Raw genomic sequence first — 17170 nt, forward strand, 5'->3', positions numbered from 1 at the left:
TTCCGTGGGACAGAAATGGGATCCTGACCACTCATTACATAACATTACATAAAGGGTTTGTTTGCGCCTTGGAATGGACTCGTCAGAACTTTTCGCTCCTCATTCATTTCAAAGACCACACTACACCAAAAAACGCATCAAACTATGCTAGGTTATGCATGACAAGGTACACAAAAAAAATACACAAATCCCCAGTTTGTTTACAACCCAAAACAACTTCATGCCTTAATTCATTTATGATTGCAAGCTAATGTTTCACCACTCTACAACGTCATATATTGGGCTTAATGTGTTTACTGATGCTTTTGTGTTTAGAGTCAGAGAAAACTCCTGATAGCTGAAATATGTCATCTGGCTACCAGGCATGAATGGTTGTTAGGTGGATGCATTCATGTAAATAGCACTGGAAAGTTTCCAGCAAGGATGGAAAAAGTGGTTAGGCTCTAGGCAAACTTTCACCGCGTTTAACTCTTTCAGTCAACATGAGGTTGAGAAAGGACAGAAAGAGAAAGAAAGAAAGAAAGAAAGAAAGAAAGAGAGAGAGAGAGAGAGAGAGAGAGAGAGAGAGAGAGAGAGAGAGAGAGAGAGAGAGAGAGAGTGTGTCACCCCCTCAGTGTAAATTCCTGCATATTTTCTGTAGACCTGAAAATGTCTCTAATGAGAAATGAGCCACAAAGTGGCCCACTCCTTTCCGCAATTGAAACACATGAAACAAAAAGAGCTCCCCGAGTCTCTGAAGTGCAAAGAGGAGAAGAAAGAATTGCAAGGAAAGGATGGGGAGGAGGAGAAAGGGGGCTGGGACACAAATTAAACCCAGTTAAATTGTTTTTCCATAGCCAGTGGGGTTTAAAAAGGCGTCCACACACACACACACACACACACACACACACACACACACACACACACACATACACACACACACAAGATGGAAGATAAAGCCAGCGAAAGACTGTCCCAGACTCTATAGGCAAGCCTATCAGAATGCCTGGAATTTAACCTAGTTTCCTAGACTTGTGAGAGGCTACCACACCCAAGAAATGGTGTACTAACTAACAACTCATTAAGGAAAGGCTTTAAACACTTAAGACCACATCAACAAATACACACACATCTAGTCTTCATTAAACCATCACTTCACTATTTATCCAGTTACATGTGAGAGCTTTTAAATGTGTGTGTGGGTATGCACCTGAAGCAAACAAAGAAAACAAACAAGAAATCAATATAGTCCACGCTATTCAGTGCTTACCAACAACAATTCAGTCTCATTACGTTCATATTAGGTCGCTTAAAAAAGTAAAGTAGAAGATTGTTCATGTAGTTACAGCAGAGGCTCTTCCAGTGAGAGAGGGAGAGCAGAGTAAGAGAGGAGACATATTTGGGTCATGCCTTCTACGCCACACTGTCCCACGAGTGAAGATTCCCCTCCTTTCCCATAACCCTCTGGTTTGGGGCTGCTGCATGGCGCGTTCACCCTAGCATACTGGCGCAAAACACCAGTTAAGTTTTAATATCCCGTCACCAACTCTGGTTTGGCAATCCACCAAGGAATGGCTACAGGTTAAGGCATGTTAGGATATGCATGAACATCCGTGCTGGGCACCATTTTAGAGTGTAGTTTAGCTGGGGCACTGGGGCACTGGTGGCATGGTGCAAATAACAATTTTAGACTTTGATTTTTTTTGTTTCTGTGGTTTCAAAACATTTACAATATGTACTGTACTTTTAGAACTGTGTAGTTCTGTCAAAATGTATACTCACAAAATAAAAACTATACTATGCATACTCGGAAGAAAAAATTGCCGCCCGAAGGAGAATAGCTTCACTAGTATGGTGAAGTACTTACTCATTCGCTGAGGCGATGTTGGGATGCTGAAAAATACATACATAGAGTTCATGCACAAAGCATGAGAGGCCCTGGCTTTATGAAGCCCTTTGGGATACACTGTGCACTTTCTTTTTATGTGTTTTTATTTTAAGAAAAGCGAAGTTTGACAGGGAAGTGATGGTAAGGTTTACATTCAGACATAGTACTTGGCCCTAGATGACAATTGCAAATGCATTTAAACATTTGCCTTTGAAAACAAACGTCCCTCCCTGATCAAAAAATAAATAAAATGAATAAATAAAACAAGTTGGGGAAACAACTTTGGAGACACAAAAATGTCATTGTCATTCAGAGTAAAGTGAATTTCACCTCCAACACCCCCTCCCCACACACACCCACCATTCTCTCACACACTCACACACACACACACACACACCCACCATTCTCTCTCCCACACACCCACACACACACACACACACACACACAAACACACACACACTGTGGCCTGGTTCTGGAGGAGAGAGAGCGCGCAATGGTGTTTCCTGTCCTGCAGTGGAGCACACTGGGGCCATTTTGGGGATGGAAGCTTTACCAGAGCCTGAGGGAAGGACACTAGAGGACTGGACTGGAGACGGGAGAGATAGAGAGAGGGAGAAAGAGAAAAAGAGAAAGAGAGAGAGGAGGAGAAAGAGAGAGAGGGGGGGGGGGGGGGGGTAGAAAGAGACACAGACCAAGCAAGAGAAAGAGAAAAAAAGACTGTGTGGTCTGTGTGTCTGTGTGCGTGTGTGTGTGTGTGTGGGGCGGGGGTGTTGTTGATCTTCAGGGAACTGAATGAGCTCCCAATGACAAAAGCTTTCAGGAGACGAGATGAGGGTTAAACAAATGGGTCATCGTGTGGCTACAGCTAACACCATGCTCCATAGCTGCTACATAGCTCCTGCATCTATGGCGACCCATAATGTGGTTTGGTGCACCAGGTTTATCCAATGTCCTTGTATCATGCGGAGCAATCAAAACGGGATAAATATTACACCTATGGGCCCTTCTAAATGATGGCATGAATATTGCAGAGGAGCTCTGGTTCACAGTGTCCTGATTCAATCTGCCTAGTTTCCCCCGCGACAGGACTAGGGATGTAGATAGCAAAAAGCTCATGCCTCAATCCACCTCATACACACACACTCACCCTCTCTCTTGCTCTTGCTTTCTCTCTCTCTCTTTCTCTCACACAAACACATTGCTCTTTCCCTCTCAAACACACACAGACACACTCTGACAAAGTGGCCTTATGTAAGCACCTATGAACCCGCATGTCTCTCAGCATATTTACACAGACACTCAATTCCAATCAGAGAGATTACAGCCAAGGCAACACACACACACACGCACTAACACGCACTAACACACACACACACACACACACACACACACACACACACACACACACACACACACACACACACACACACACACACACACACACAAAATAAACACAGAACACTTCCAGCAAAAGCCCCTTCCAGTCTTCCTACAGGATAGTTCATTCAAGGGCAACAGGCACTTCCCAATATCTCCATCATCACTGTATTGTCCCCCTCTTTTTTTTGTTTTGTTTTAATGCTGGCCAACATCAGAGGCTGCCAGTCCGACAGCACTAATCCGCCCCCCTCCCTCAGCACTGAGATGAACAACCGTGGCTAAGGCGGAGATCTTTCGGCCTCCAGCTCGTCTCCAGGGCTTTAGGCATGTTATGTTGGGCCTGGCGGCGGGTGTAAGAGGCTTAGCCGTCGGCCCCGGCGAGCGCAAGTCTCTACAGCGCGCAGCGCCGTACACTGCTGGCGCCGCCAAGAGTCGGACAGATGAGAATGAGCAATCCCGACAAGGACTTACAGCCGCTTCTCCGCTCCCGTTAACGTCAGATTAAACATTCAGACCGCCTTCGGAGTCTCAGGGAAAACTTGGACATGATGGTGGGCAGTTCTGCAAATGAGAGCGGGTGGGGCAGGGGGGTATTTGGGGCAAGAGGGTGGGAAGGTCTTGGGTGGGGGGGAATGGCATGGGCTGCTGGTCCTTCTCTGTGGGGTGCAGGGGATGAGGAGGAGGAGGAGAAAAGAGGAGGAGGATAGGGCGGTCATGGGGTGGTTCAGTTCTGGACTCTAGGGCTCCCTCTCGGACGACACGTCTCCCTCGGCACCGCTGCTGGTACTGGGGGCCTGGCGGGGCCGCGGGGCCTTCTCCCTGCCTGACTCGGACGAGCCCTTGGACCGCGTCTTCTCCTTTCGCTGCTGCTGTTTCTCTTGCTTGGACAGCTGCAGCAGTAGAAGAGATAGAGAGAGAGAGAAAGAGAGAGGGAGAAGAAAAAGAAAGATAAAGGGTGAATAACAGACAATGCGAGAAGGGTAAAAAAAGATGGAGGGAGATAGAAGTTGGGAAGGGGAGAGAGGGATGTAGTAGGAAGAGAGAACATAAGAAAAGGAGCAACAAGAAAAGGAGAGGAAAGTGCGAAAGAAGAATGAGGAGTAAACAAAAGGAAAGAGTGTACAAAAGGAGAGAACGAGGGAGAAGGAAGGAGAGAAAATGGTGAAGAGTAAGACAGATTGTTGACTGAAAACTGGCCACAAAATTGTGGACATACAAACACATATCCACTCCACACCCTTCATATGTACTGTATGGCAGGTACCAACATGGCGCAGGGAAAAATAATAAATCATTTATTGTTTAATCTTTCATGAGTCCCAAGGAAATATTTATGACTTAAATCTCATGCTGACAACCATAACATCAAAAGAACCTGCATTATTAAACACACACACACACACACACACACACACACACACACACACACACACACACACACACACACACACACACACACACACACACACACATTTGAGAATCAACAAAAGGTGGTCAACACTCACACACACCACACACACACACACACACACACACACACACACACACACACACACACACACACACACACACACACATCTTCGTCATCTGGCTAAGGCTCAGAGTAGCTATAATGCCCCTCGTGACAAAAAAAAAAAGGAAACCACTTGCCATAAATAAATGGCGGCGTGGCATTGCGGGGGCTTGAGGTGACAGACAAACTGCACCCTGGGAGAGGAGACATCGTTTTTCCCGGAAAAAAGACGCAACTCCCGTTGAGCGACTTATACGGGTCCGCGTTTCGCTGCATCATCGACTCCACTGCCGCTTTTGTGTTCGTTGGGGACGTGCACGCGGACCTAAATAACAATTACTTCATCAATCATGCTGACACGAAACTGATGCAACTAGCACATCCCCGAGCGCTGAACTAGGTCGCTGTAGCAAATAAAGGGAACGAAATAAAGACGGCGAGGAGTAGACTTCATGGCTTGTTCGTAGGCTACTCAAATGCATAAGCACACACACACACACACACACACACACACACACACACACACACACACTCACACTTACACACACTCACACACACACTCAAACACACACACACATACACACTCTCAAACACACACACACAGTGTCTGGCTACTCAAATGCATAAGCACACACACACACACACACACACACACACACACACACTCACACACTCAAACACACACACACACAAACACACTCTAAAGTGTCTGGCCTTTGATGAACCAAACACACAAACTTGTTTTTAAGTCTCTAGATCATAATTTCATACTACTCAGACACACACACAAACACACACACACACACACACACACACACACACACACAGAGACACACACACACACACACACACACACACACACACACACACACACAGAGACAGACACACACAGAGACAGACACACACAGAGACAGACACACACAGAGACACACACAGAGACACACACACACACACACACACACACACACACACACACACACAACAAGCGAGGGATGCGATGGGTGAGAAGAATACAGATGAATAAATCAGCAGCAGCCAAATGTCCCGCTGAATAAAACACAGCTTTAGACGAGGTGTGACCAGCTGCACCGGCGACGGGAGTCATGACAGTCGGAAACAACAATCCCTCAGCCCGATACGGCCTCTCTCTCCACCACGGCTGACCGGTTTACATAAGAACTTTACCATCTGTGGTTCTCACCGTAGCCGCTTGAGGTTACCTAGACCACAATCTCTCTCAAGATGGCTCAAGAACGATCCATCTATCTCTATTAAGATAGATGGATCCATCTATCTCTTTTAAGCCGTCATACTTCTTTCCCTGCAGTTGTCCAAGATATTGTCAGTCTATTATATGTTTCCATTTCGATGCTACTTAGTGGTATCAGATGCTACTAGTGTGCAAAACACACACACTCCTGGTAAATTCAGCTACAGTAAAGTAAAGCACAGTACAGCAGCTACAGTAATGGACAAAAGTTTTAGACACCCGTGGACAAATGCTTTCTAAAATACTTGAAAGTATTGCTTGTCTTCTAAACTCCTTAGCCCTTATGTGCTCTGCTGCCCACGGACTTCTGTGGTTTACCCGTATTTTATCTCGGTCTCTGCCAAATGCTTTGTTTTTAGCTTTTCTTCACTGTTCTTCTGTTTACTTGTTTTTATCAGTTAAGCTGTTGTTGGCAAAGGAGGGAGAGGAATGGTTTACATTGCTGGCCATTGAACGCCATCGATATCGAGCTTGACCGAGTGAGAGCACAAAAGAGAAGCACAAAGATCAGATATTTTTACTGATGGATCAAAAGAGCCAGAAGCAAGAGCAGCAATTCTAGTCCAGGGCTGAAATGTGGAGGTATTGAATAGAACATCAAACTTCCTGAATGTATTTTCAGTAGATATGTGCTCTATTGATGGCAGTACAAAGTTCAAAGCAGATCCACTTGCATAAGGTGTTGGTGTGTAGCAACTCAATATCGGCTATAAAAACTATAGGGATTGGTTCATCTCGGGGTAGGCAAGACTTAACTTAAGAGTGTCTGTTAGTAACCAGGGATGTAGCAAGGAAAGGTGGTGAGACTTCACAGATGTGGGTTGCAGCACACGTAGCATTCAAGGCATTCTCAGGTATTCCAAGCAAGGAAAAACTGGACCAATTGGAAAAAAAAACAATGAAAAAGGAAAAACGTAGACAAAAATATAAACCTTTCCAAAGCTGAGAGAGGAGTATTGTGTGGAATGAGATACATCGGAAGAGGCAACAGTATTGGGAGCAGCAGACAAAAGGGAGGCACCTATTCTCATTATTGAGCAGAGTGACTAGTACAGTAGGACCTAGGGGCATGGAAGACATGAATGACAAGAATGAGAATTGGTCCTACCAATCTACATAGCATCTAATGTTATCATAATGGAAAAGTATAACAAATGGGTTACTTCAGAAGGGTAAACAACCAGGAGATATCGACAGAGAGAGAGGGAGGGAGGGAGAGAGAGGAAGAGAGGGAGAGAGGAGAAAGAGAGAGAGAGAGGGAGAGAGAGAGAGAGAGAGAGAGGAGAGAGAGAGAGAGATGTATAAAGAAAAATTGCCTTGACTGAAATATCAGTAAAAGGCATTTTAGAAATTGGGGCAAGTGGAAGGGGCAAAAGATGGCTTTTTTTATTTCTGAAAGACTTAATTAATACATGATTGCATGATGGATGGATCCAGAAGAGGGCGGCAATGCAAACAATAAGGATCGGGGCAGCAGTTAAACTACAAAGAAGAAGAAGAGGGAATGTGGTGGAGGGGGCCGTGACCAGTGATTGACAGTCCGTCAGACACTCCTCCTGGCTCTGATTGCTAGTTCTGATTCAGATGCGCTGGCATTAGGAGCACTGGGTGAAGCCAGATGAGTACTGGGTGGAGCCAGGGGAGTGGGTGGAGCAAGTTGAGGTTAACTCTTTTGCCAGGTAATGACAGAGAGAGTATGATTTCAGAAAAGTGGATAACAGGCATGTACAAACTGAACTGGAAAATGGGGCAAAGCTCCGGATAGTGGAACTTGAAGTTGTCTACTGACATCAGTCAGCAATCTCAGGTGTATTGTTGCGACTGCAATGAGACCTGACATGCTGTTGTGTTCTGAGTGTTTACTTTATCGAGTTAACAATTCCCTTTGAAGATGGGATTGAGAGAATTTGAAAGGAAGAAGCTCAAGTATGCAGAGCTGGTAGCGGAAGCAATTCAACGAGTTTTGGCAAGCATACACAAGACCAGTGGAGATAGGTGTTAGAGGCTTTGTAGCTAAATTATCCACAATTATCCTGTTGGTTTTTGGTTATCGAGGATGTTCACTCAAAGGAGCTTGAAAGGATTTGTCTAGGGGCTGTTAAAAAAGTGGTTGTGGCTGAGTTGTTCGCAGACTACTTGGGTTTGTGAATTAACCGGAACTAAAAATGAGATACACAAAATCTTGTCAAGGTGTATCTTGAGATGTATCTCTTGTTGTCTCTGGTAGTGGTAGTGGTAGTGGTGTTCTAATCCATCATGAGTATGGATGTAGTTGGGTCTGAGATGCCAGACACCGCTGTTGAGCATTCTTGAGGTGTCGTGGGGCCGTATTCAACAAAACACTGATGAAGGAAGCTGCCTGCTTGAAAACCCCAGTGAAATTTTGTTGATGTTGTTGTATCCTGCTGCTACCAGGTTTTATTGGGCAGTCATGTTGTTGTGTTTAGCACTTGTGGCCTACAGACAGCACCTGTTGTATTGTGAAGGAGTGCCTTTTCAGATCCCAGGTACAACATGTGGCCCAAGTGTGCGTTGTTGTTGTATCCTGATGCACAGGATCTATGGTTGGGCATATGTTATACTGGTTAGGTTGCTGGCTCTGAGTACTAGTATGTGACAGGGAGAGGATCGGTCTCCAACCAACAGCACAAGGAATTTAACATCTTTTCCTGTGAATAACTGAATGTTTACATATTACCTACTGCAGCATATAAATGTTTCATTGGAATACTTCACGATTTTCAAGAAGTGTTTAAAAATATAAAATAATATATTTCTTGTTGATACACGAAAGCTTAAAAGGAGAGAAAATAAGTGTCTAAGAGAAATGTTTTGCGAAACTAATAAATAACTAAATAAAATGGCACAAACTTTTGCCCAGTACTGAACACAGCACAAAGGCTCCAGCAACTGACCCTTCAGTCAAAGCAATTTTGAAGGGGAAAAAATGGTTTTGTGCTTTCTCCTTTTTTTAATGACTGCAAAATTAAAGCGCTGTATGAAAAAAAGAAGTAAGATCTTCAGAGATGTGGTTACAATGAAGTGTGAAGCTGTTATGACTCATACAGGAGCGGGGGGTGGGGAACAAAAAAAAATGGCCGTGGGAGTTTGATTTTTCATTTAAAATTTCTTAAAGTGGTCTTTTTCCACCACCTCCGCTCCCCACCCACCCTCACCCCTGCCGCCCCAACCTCTTTGCTGTGCCATCTCCATGGCAACAGAGTAGGCCTGATATCTGCAGGTGTACATAGGGGGCAACCATGTAAGGGCAGGCAGGCATGCCTCCACCCCCACCTGCCTATCAAAATACTCGCCTACACACTACACTACACATTATATATATATTTTTAAACATGACTTGTGTGTGAGTGTGTGTGTGTGTAAGAGAGAGATAGAGAGAGGTGGAGGTGAGTCAGTGTGTGTGGGAGAGAAAGTTGTGTGTGTGTGTGTGTGTGTGTGTGGCATTGGTAAGTCAGTGTAGCAGGTGTAATTAAGGCAGTTAGTTGGTCTTGCAATTGCTGCGCAGTCAATTTCGATCATAGTCTTTCATCATACAGATATTTCAGCCATGCAGCGGTACAGTGGGCCACTGGTTCGGTGTGTATCACGTTTTTTTGGGCCACAGAAACGGTGCAGTCTGGCTATCTTTATATTTAAGAAAAAAATGAACTCACCATTTAAACAATGAATGATTCATATTGTCTATAGACCAAGAAAAGTTTCTATTAAGAAATATGGCAGCATGACAGCCTCGTTCTGAGGTAGCTTTACTTGCTCTGAAGGTTCAGCTATTAGTGGAGGGAACTAGATAGGGTGTCTTTGTCAATTTGATTTAAATTTCTCTCTGTGAGTTTTTCTGCTGAAATGTGTACAGGAGGGGACATTGTAACATGGTCATTTTTTTCCATCCCATGACAATCCAGAGTTGGTAACTACAAAAATCTTGAGCTGTAAATACCCCCACTGCTTTCGTCATTACCTTCGCCAAGTGGGTTATGATTTTCGGTTTGTTTGTAAGATCGTTTAAACTGTAAGGGGGAGGGCTAGCAGCAGCATCCCTGAACCATGAATGGGCCTTACACCCATAGGAACCCAACCTCTCTCCAGCTCTTTTCCTGTCTCTCTTCACTGTCCTATCTGATTAAAGGCAAAAAGCACAAAAATAAATCTTTAAGTAAAAAAGATGAAACTTGGTGGAAAGGTGTAGCGTGGGTCAGAAATAAGCCAGTCAATTATACAAAAGTTCTGACTCACGGGGTGGAGGTGTCTCCGGCACCCCTTGTAGTTTCTTTGTTTTTTTTGTATGTCACAAATTGTGTGTGGAGGGCAGCAGTGACAGATTGTTGTGTTTTAGCTGACGGGTGGACTTGCTTTACCTGGGATATGGCCATGTGATGGCGACATGTTCCAAGTGCTTCCGCTCGACCAGCCAAGAGTGGCAAAGCAATGCTTGCAGACTGTACTTTGTTTATGGTCTTCTTTTGAAAGTCGCCAGTGCCTCAAATTTTCTTCTTTCTGTCTAGCTAGCATTCTCCATTGTCAAATTGGAGTTCAGAGAATAGTGTTTTTAATTTCCCCTCTCTTGTCCATATATGTGTGTGTGTGTGTGTGTGTGTGTGTGTAGGAGTGAGTGTGTGAGTGACTGATTGTGTGTCTCGGGGGAGGGTGTGTGTAGGTGTGTGTGTGTGTATTTGTAGGAGTGAGTGTGTGAGTGACTGATTGTGTGTCTCGGGGGAGAGTGTGTATAGGTGTGTGTGTGTGTGTATTTGTAGGAGTGAGTGTGTGAGTGACTGATTGTGTGTGTGTCTCGGGGGAGAGTGTGTATAGGTGTGTGTAGGTGTGTGTGTGTGTGTGTTTGTAGGAGTGAGTGTGTGAGTGACTGATTGTGTGTCTCGGGGGAGAGTGTGTATAGGTGTGTGTGTGTGTGTATTTGTAGGAGTGAGTGTGTGAGTGACTGATTGTGTGTCTCGGGGGAGAGTGTGTATAGGTGTGTGTGTGTGTGTATTTGTAGGAGTGAGTGTGTGAGTGACTGATTGTGTGTGTGTCTCGGGGGAGAGTGTGTATAGGTGTGTGTAGGTGTGTGTGTGTGTGTTTGTAGGAGTGAGTGTGTGTGTGACTGATTGTGTGTGTTTCTCGGGGGAGAGTGTGTGTAGGTGTGTGTGTGTGTTTGTAGGAGTGAGTGTGTGAGTGACTGATTGTGTGTGTGTCTCGGGGGAGAGTGTGTATAGGTGTGTGTAGGTGTGTGTGTGTGTGTAGGAGTGAGTGTGTGAGTGACTGATTGTGTGTGTGTCTCGGGGGAGAGTGTGTATAGGTGTGTGTAGGTGTGTGTGTGTGTTTGTAGGAGTGAGTGTGTGTGTGACTGATTCAGTGTGGACACATGTGTCCAATTTCCGATTTCAGTCCGATTTAAATTGGATATTGGACACATGTGTCTCCCCAGAACTAGATTCATTGTGTCCGACTTGAGTCCGACTGGACTCCGATGTAAACCCCTGGACACATGATTCGATTCCGCTGGTAATTGGACTGGGCGCGCATGTGTCCCTCGTATCTGATTCAAATTGGACAACAACAACTTTTGCATGTGCTTGAGATCGTGCCCACAGACATATACATGCATCATATATAATGTATATGATATGATAAACGCTGCTAGACGCTCAGTTCTTGTGCTCCCTCTCATTCACGTTGAAATACTGAAAGCGAAACTGAAACTTTGAAACTGGAACGCAACTGTTTGGGACAGAACGCTAATTCAGTGAACAAATATTTTCATATTACTTTCCACCAGTTGTTAGTCATGTAATCCATGTGTGTGTAGGTGTGTGTGTGTGTTTGTATATGAGTGAGTGTGTGAGTGACTGATTGTGTGTGTGTCTCGAGGGAGAGTGTGTATAGGTGTGTGTAGGTGTGTGTGTGTGTGTGTAGGAGTGAGTGTTTGAGTGACTGATTGTGTGTGTGTCTCGGGGGAGAGTGTGTATAGGTGTGTGTAGGTGTGTGTGTGTGTTTGTAGGAGTGAGTGTGTGAGTGACTGATTGTGTGTGTTTCTCGGGGGAGAGTGTGTGTAGGTGTGTGTGTGTGTGTGTTTGTATATGAGTGAGCGTGTGTGTGAACATGTGTGTGTCTGCCGAGGTAATGGGAACAGCACCTGTTTGGGGTCTGATGGAGAAGAGGGAGACTCCAGTTGAATGGTGACTGGGCCATCATTCTGGATGTGGACCTGCATGTAGGCACCAAACTGCCCATCTGTGGGGGAGAAGAGAAGAGAAGAGAGAGGGAAAAGGAGAGTAGAAGAGAGAGAGGAGGAGACAAGGGGAGGAGGAGTGATGGGGTGTGGAGAGGACAGGGTAGGGGAAGAGAGGAGAGGAAAGGAAACAAGAGTGGAGTGGAGGAAAAAGGGGAGGGGGAGGGTGGGTGAGGAGCGCAAAGTAGAGGCAGAGAAAAGAGAAGAGGAGAGGACAGGAGTGAGTGCATTTGAAGAGGGAAGACGCAATCAGGAGAAGATTGGGATAGGAGCGAGAGAGGAGAGGAGAACAAAGAACAGATGGCAAGAAAAAAAGGAGAAAAAAACAAAAAAAAAACAAACACAGAAAACACAGTAGATTAGCAGTGATGTAACCTCTGCAGTAAGTGTGTCTCAACCTATCAGTGTAGTTAACATCAAGCCATCAGTAAGTAAAAAGACAGAAAAAAAAACTGTAGTTATGGAAACCGTTAGAGGGTGAGAGTGAGAGTGTGTGTGTGTGTGTGTGTATGGGTGGGTGTGTGTGAGTGTGTGTGGGTGTGTTCAGATGGTATGGCCCCCATCTCTCCACCCACTCTATTCCTGGTTCCTTTCATTTACACCAAGTGGCCCAATAAAAGCGTTGAAGTCGGGGGGGAAAGTGCCGAGTCATCGTGTTTGTTCCTTCGGGAAGCAGCAGCAGAACGGGGGCTAATTAGGCTAGCTCTGTCGCAGAGATGGAGAGAGAGGGAGAGAGAGAGAGACAGAGAAAGAGATAGGGAGAGAGCAATAGAGAGGGAGAAAGAGCGAGAGAAAGAAAGAGGGAGAGAGAGAGAGACGTGCTGTTCCTGCTCCCTGTGGCCTGTCTCGGGAGAGTTGACCCACTTTACCTCGTGCCACCATCACTGCCTTTCCCTCCCCTCTCCCAGCGCTGTGTCCTCCCCCTGCCCTGCCTGACCCCCGCAGCAGCAGCAGCGCCCAACCCCTGACTTCATGTGACAACTACAGATTTGGCACTCTCTGCATAGCACCTCCAGCAGTACCTGTGCCTGAGTGTGTGTGTGTGTGTGTGTGTGTGTGTGTGTGTCTGTGTGTGTGTGTGTGTGTGTGTGTGTGTCTGTGTCTGTGTGTGTGTCCAGTGTGTGTCTGTGTGTGTGTGTGTGTGTGTGTGTGTGTGTGTGTGTGTGTGTGTGTGTGTGTGTCTGTCTGTGTGTGTGGGTGTCTGGGTGTGTGTGTGTCTGTGTGTGTGTGTGTCCATTTGCGACGGAAACCTTGCCCCTTCAGTAAGCACTCAACTGGTGACTCTAACTAGAAACCACAAGAGAGGTGTTGTCCCATCGCCATGATGATGACGTGGGGTGTGGGGGTGTCCCGATCACGACAGCAAACAGACTGGAGATAGCAACGATTCTCTATAACCCTGACCTTGCGGTAACATCCAAACATCCATCACTGACTTCCAGACTTCCATCTCCTCACAAGCTTGCCTTTTAGTCTTTAGTGGTACACTCAGAAAAGACCTGTGATGGTGGGGGTCGGGGGTCGGTATGAAATTTGAAAGGCGATGGATGACACAAAACCCGTCTCAAAAGTTCATTCAGTTCCACTTTAGTAGCGCGGCAGTGAGCAGCAAAGCATACAAATGTAGCATTTTATTTTGGGAATTCAAGCAAAAGACGAAAAGCATGGTTGCGCCGCTATGCCGAATCGATATCACTTCCTGAGTCACGCTGCAGACTACACTAACGGAACAGACATCAGTATCTCAGGCTCCTCCATCGGTGGAAACAAACATGCCACTCGTATCTATTGAAACCCACAAGCTTCAAACTCCAAAAGCACCTCCAAGCTTGTCCTTTTATTAGGGACGACTCTCCGGCTTTTTTTCCCTCTTTCTTAATTTCCAAATATAGCACGGCCAGCCTAGATAAATGTGTGGATGTTGCCGTGTGAACAGCAGGTGGAGCTCAACGGACCTCACCCCATTACTCTGCCAGACGACTGCATATATGTATTTTTTTCACACATATTTACACACATAAATAACATCTATAGAGCACTTTTTTTGGATACATCAGTGGTCCGAGAGGTATGGTGTTTAATGTTTGACTCATTTCAGTGGTCCGAGAGGTAAGGTGTTAAATGTAAAAACAGTTTAAGGTGTGTGTGTGTGTGTGTGTGTGTGTGAGAGAGAGGTAAGGTGTTTAATGTAAAAACAGGTAAAGGGCCGACTCATCTCAGTATGCTGCTCTGTCTTCTCAACCCTGCCTGAGAATGTGTGTGGTGACACTTTAATTTCTCAGGAGTTTTCTCCTCCAAAAGAGGAAACGAAACCGCAGAGTCAGCTGGCGTGAGTTAGCATGTGCATCGGTGGACTTTAAAAGGTCGTTACACAAGAAAAACAAAGAACGAGCAAAGAAATAAACAGATATGCGCTTGTACACACACGCAAAAACACTTTACCTTCTCACTTTGGATGAGCTGTTCTATAGGCCTCCCTCACTCACTTCAGAATGTTTAAGTTGTTACACACAAACACAAACACACACACACACACACTCACTGGCCTACGTATCTCTGAATACATTTGACAGATGCTCACCTTATCCTCCCCCACATCTGACCCTGAATATTGATTAAGGCCTCCAACAGACACGAAAACGTCACACACACACACACGAAACTTAAGTTCATGTAACCACAAAGCCACATATACAACTACATGCACACACGACTCAAACATACATTCAAACACACTTATATGCACACATGGACACACATGAATGCACACGCACACACCTACATCTGCCCTCTCAAACACACAGTCATACACCCTCATACTAACAGATGCAAACCCACAGCCACACATATACCCGTTCAAAAACACACCCACATGCCCTCACACACTTATACTCACACACTTATACTCACACACTTATACTCACACACTTATACTCACACACCTTTAATGCGCTCGGGCGTGTAGGCCTCCCTCATGCGCTCCAGCATAGCGCTGTAGAAGGGCTGGGCCAGCTCGGCGGGCATGGCGTGGTGGAAGTCGGGCTTGTTCCCCTTGAGCACGCACTGCAGGGTGAACTGGCTCACACACAGCACCTCCAGCTCACGCTCCATCACGCTCTTGCTCCACGGCCGCCCGCCGTCGTCCTCGAACACGCGCAGGTTCAGGATCTTACGCACCCTGGGAAGGAGGATTGGGGGGTGGATGAAGACAAGAGAGGTCACCAGATTTGGTAGAGATAGATGTTGTGTGCCATTGTGTTGTCATGTAAAGGGAAGAAGCGATGATAATTGACAATGAGTTATCAGACTTTGGAACAAGAATTACTGATCTGATTATCTTCCCATGCCCCAGCCAACGTCTTTCTAGGAGACATGTAAATGCACATGAAGGTTTTGTTCACTTTCTTTCCATTAACAATTATATGTTTCATGTTAAATCAAAAATGCACCCACTGTTTGGGCCAAACAATCATTCTCATGATTTTTGATAAGAAAGAAAAACACTGGTTGATGTGTACTACACATCAAAGTCAGTGCACAACAGTAATCCTGTGGTGTTGCATGAGAACATTCTGCCTACGGTCATTCATCTTTCCAGTGTTCCAGACAGGAGAGATTCAGTGCAAAGAGCAGGCTACTTTTCAACCGTGGACTACCAAACAACCAAGAATGAATTGATCATGTGAATAACTTATCATTAATAAATCATTAACTACTATTATTATTATTATTTTTATTAACAATAACATTATTATTACAGGTAGTATGTTCTCAAAAGTATTACTGTAAGTCAGTCTGACTGTGAGAAGAACCAACATAATTGTTACTGTATCTGCCCCAAATATTTCAAATTCAATCTATATCATACAAAAATAAAGGCCAAATGCTCTGATGTGCAAATATGACGCTTTGAAGCAAGTAAAATCAGGGTAGGCGTGTAGGGCCAGTTACTTTGTCCTCCCACCGTACACACTCACATGTAGTCAACATCCTTCTGCGTGTCCTCGGTGGATATGCCCAGCAGTACGCACAGTCCTTTGCCTATCGAACTTATCTGTTGCTCCCCAACTGCAAGAAGAGGGATACCAAATTTAAGGCCAATGTACTAACAGGCTTGTTATTTAAAGCCATCCAAATCCTGACAGTGTGGAACGACATGACCAGCTGTTTAAGTCTCTCTGACCTCGGTGAGTCAGTGGATAACTACTGAGAGCAAAATGTTTCCTATGGTATTTACTGGGATATCAACCTGCAGAGTCGAAGCGGATAAAACATGGTTTCAAATCGTACACCCTGAAAAGTCCAGCTGTCACATTTCACGTGTTGTGTGTGTGTGTTTGTGTTATGTCGGGAAGGAAGTATCGCTGAAAACTGCACTGTTTCACAATTGCTGTCAAATACTAAGGTTTGTTGTCAGCGATGTAGCAGTAGGTGCATCAGTCTTCACTCAAAATCAGACACTCACAAACCGGCACATGTCTAATGAGCGTGAATGAATTACCCTTAGCCGGTGAAGTTGACAGAAACGTGGACTGTTTACACCAGCTCACTGAGTGAGTAAATCATTGCAACAGACGGAAGCTTAAACCTCGATAACGTACATAATATCACTTACCACTGACGCTTGCCTGGGTGACTCTTTGAATAATCACCTTCATCGTTTTAACGTTTTCTATTGTTAGCCTGTCTGGCTGTACACCATACACACGAAATAATTTTTAAGCTTCCGGTTTAGAGGAAGATACTTTTTCTTTTCGGCGGTAGCCTACGTCTATGACCATATCAGTCAGTTGCCGCCCCCATGTGGTGAGTATAGACTCACACAACCACAACTTCGCTGTAGGACACTTCAAAACCAATGACTGTAGCATGTAAAGAACGTTACCGTTCAAATCT

At 45.2% G+C, this 17170-nt stretch overlaps 1 protein-coding gene across 1 annotated transcript; it reads right to left on the reverse strand.

Moving 5' to 3' along the window:
• Window positions 1-2200: 2200 nt before the first annotated feature.
• dtd1 (D-aminoacyl-tRNA deacylase 1) lies at window positions 2201-16970 on the reverse strand. Its single transcript, XM_080852108.1, has 5 exons — window positions 16890-16970; window positions 16252-16342; window positions 15217-15452; window positions 12179-12276; window positions 2201-4137 (listed from the first exon to the last, which is right to left on the reverse strand). Exons 1-5 carry the CDS (start codon window positions 16930-16932, stop codon window positions 3985-3987), a joined length of 621 nt encoding a protein of 206 aa, XP_080708234.1. The 5' UTR covers window positions 16933-16970; the 3' UTR covers window positions 2201-3984.
• Between the last annotated feature and the right edge of the window lie 200 nt (window positions 16971-17170).

The sequence above is a fragment of the Sprattus sprattus genome (genome assembly GCF_963457725.1).
Source record: "Sprattus sprattus genome assembly, chromosome: 1".
Classification (NCBI taxonomy): Eukaryota; Metazoa; Chordata; class Actinopteri; order Clupeiformes; family Clupeidae; genus Sprattus; species Sprattus sprattus.

Coding starts and splice junctions, on each gene's coding strand:
- dtd1 (XM_080852108.1), bottom strand. CDS start 16,932: ATGAAGGTGATTATTCAAAGAGTCACCCAGGCAAGCGTCAGTG. Junction 15,453..16,251: donor CAGAAGGATGTTGACTACAT/GTGAGTGTGTAC, acceptor CCTCCTTCCCAG/GGTGCGTAAGATCCTGAACC. Junction 4,138..12,178: donor CTCCATCAGACCCCAAACAG/GTGCTGTTCCCA, acceptor CTACTGCTGCAG/CTGTCCAAGCAAGAGAAACA.